The sequence below is a fragment of a genome (assembly GCF_019968985.1).
Source record: "MAG: Porospora cf. gigantea B chromosome Unknown PgB_NODE_10418_length_1200_cov_335.257, whole genome shotgun sequence".
Lineage (NCBI taxonomy): Eukaryota > Apicomplexa > Conoidasida > Eugregarinorida > Porosporidae > Porospora > Porospora cf. gigantea B.
The window spans coordinates 1-1200 of record NW_027178486.1 but is presented as its reverse complement, the minus strand read 5'-3'; the positions used below and the strand labels follow the sequence as shown (position 1 = coordinate 1200).

At 46.6% G+C, this 1200-nt stretch overlaps 1 protein-coding gene across 1 annotated transcript; it reads right to left on the bottom strand.

Annotated features, from left to right (window-relative positions):
* Nucleotides 1–10: 10 nt before the first annotated feature.
* KVP17_001482 (uncharacterized protein) lies at nt 11–467 on the bottom strand (the record flags this gene model as incomplete). Its single annotated transcript, XM_068516917.1, has 1 exon — nt 11–467. A coding segment is annotated over one exon (457 nt), but the record flags the coding sequence as incomplete, so codon positions are not given.
* Nucleotides 468–1200: the final 733 nt, after the last annotated feature.

The window sequence follows — 1200 nt, the reverse complement described above, 5'->3', positions numbered from 1 at the left end:
CGGTACTCACCTATGAAGTGGACGTAGTCGGGGTACTTCTCGAAGTCAAACTGAACGTATCGCACGTTACACATCCGCTTGACCTTCTCTGCCATGTGTTGCGGAAGTCCCATGTCCACCAACACCAGCATGTGGTTGGACAGACAGGTACGGAACGACCTTATCAAATCTTGAGCCTCCTCAAAATGTTTCTCATCAATAGCAGTGACTGCCACCACTCTGTCCGACCGTATCTCTCCGACATCAGAAGGCGAGCAGTAGTCAGCAATGACACTATTGAATAGATCTGGTGAGATCTCGAACTTCCTTCCTGGGACTCCAATATGACGCCACGATTCATAACGGAATTCGGCGCCTTTGGAAGAGCATACCTCTTGCCTCCGCTGTTCGAAGAAGCGCTGGCTGGCGCTTGTCTTTCCAAATTGAGAATTGACCGACTGGACATCGTAGGCTGAGTGGCCGTACATAGTGATACAAATCAGCGCGCTGCCAAACGACAAAGCGATCACAGCGATGAGAACAACTGACCTTCGAGATATATGAACCATTGGGGCTGCCGAGAATTGAATTTTTGGTGAATCGAGACAGTAACATCATAGTCTGCACTTTTCTGATGGCAAAACGGTGCAAAGGTACTTCCGACCCTTGCTGTGTGCCATCTGTCCGTGGGCGTCCAGTTATCCAGCACACAATTTGGGTCCAGAGCCACGCTACCCACCACATTACGATCGAATCCAGATGTGGCTGTGATCTGGAAAAAGCGCCGTAACAGTAATCATCCTGATAATAGAAACAGTACATCACTTCCAGTAACAGTAATCATCCTGATAATAGAAACAGTAACATCACTTTGTATTCGGTGAATAGAATCAGAGACTCTATTTCGATAATCATTCTGGTAACATCACTTTTCGGTGAATAGAATCAGAGACTCTATTTCGATAATCAACCTGAATGACCTCTGCGACATGGAACTGGAACCTCCTCGTGAATCAGACGCTATTGCTTCGATCACGAATCAGATACTCTATTTTGATAATCATCCTGAAAGACCCTACGGAACTGGAACCTCCTCGTGGATCAGACACAATTGCTTCGATCAGGAATCAGAGACTCTATTTCGATAATCATCCTGAAAGACCCTACGGAACCTCCTCGTGGATCAGACACAATTGCTTCGATCAGGAATCAGAGACTCTA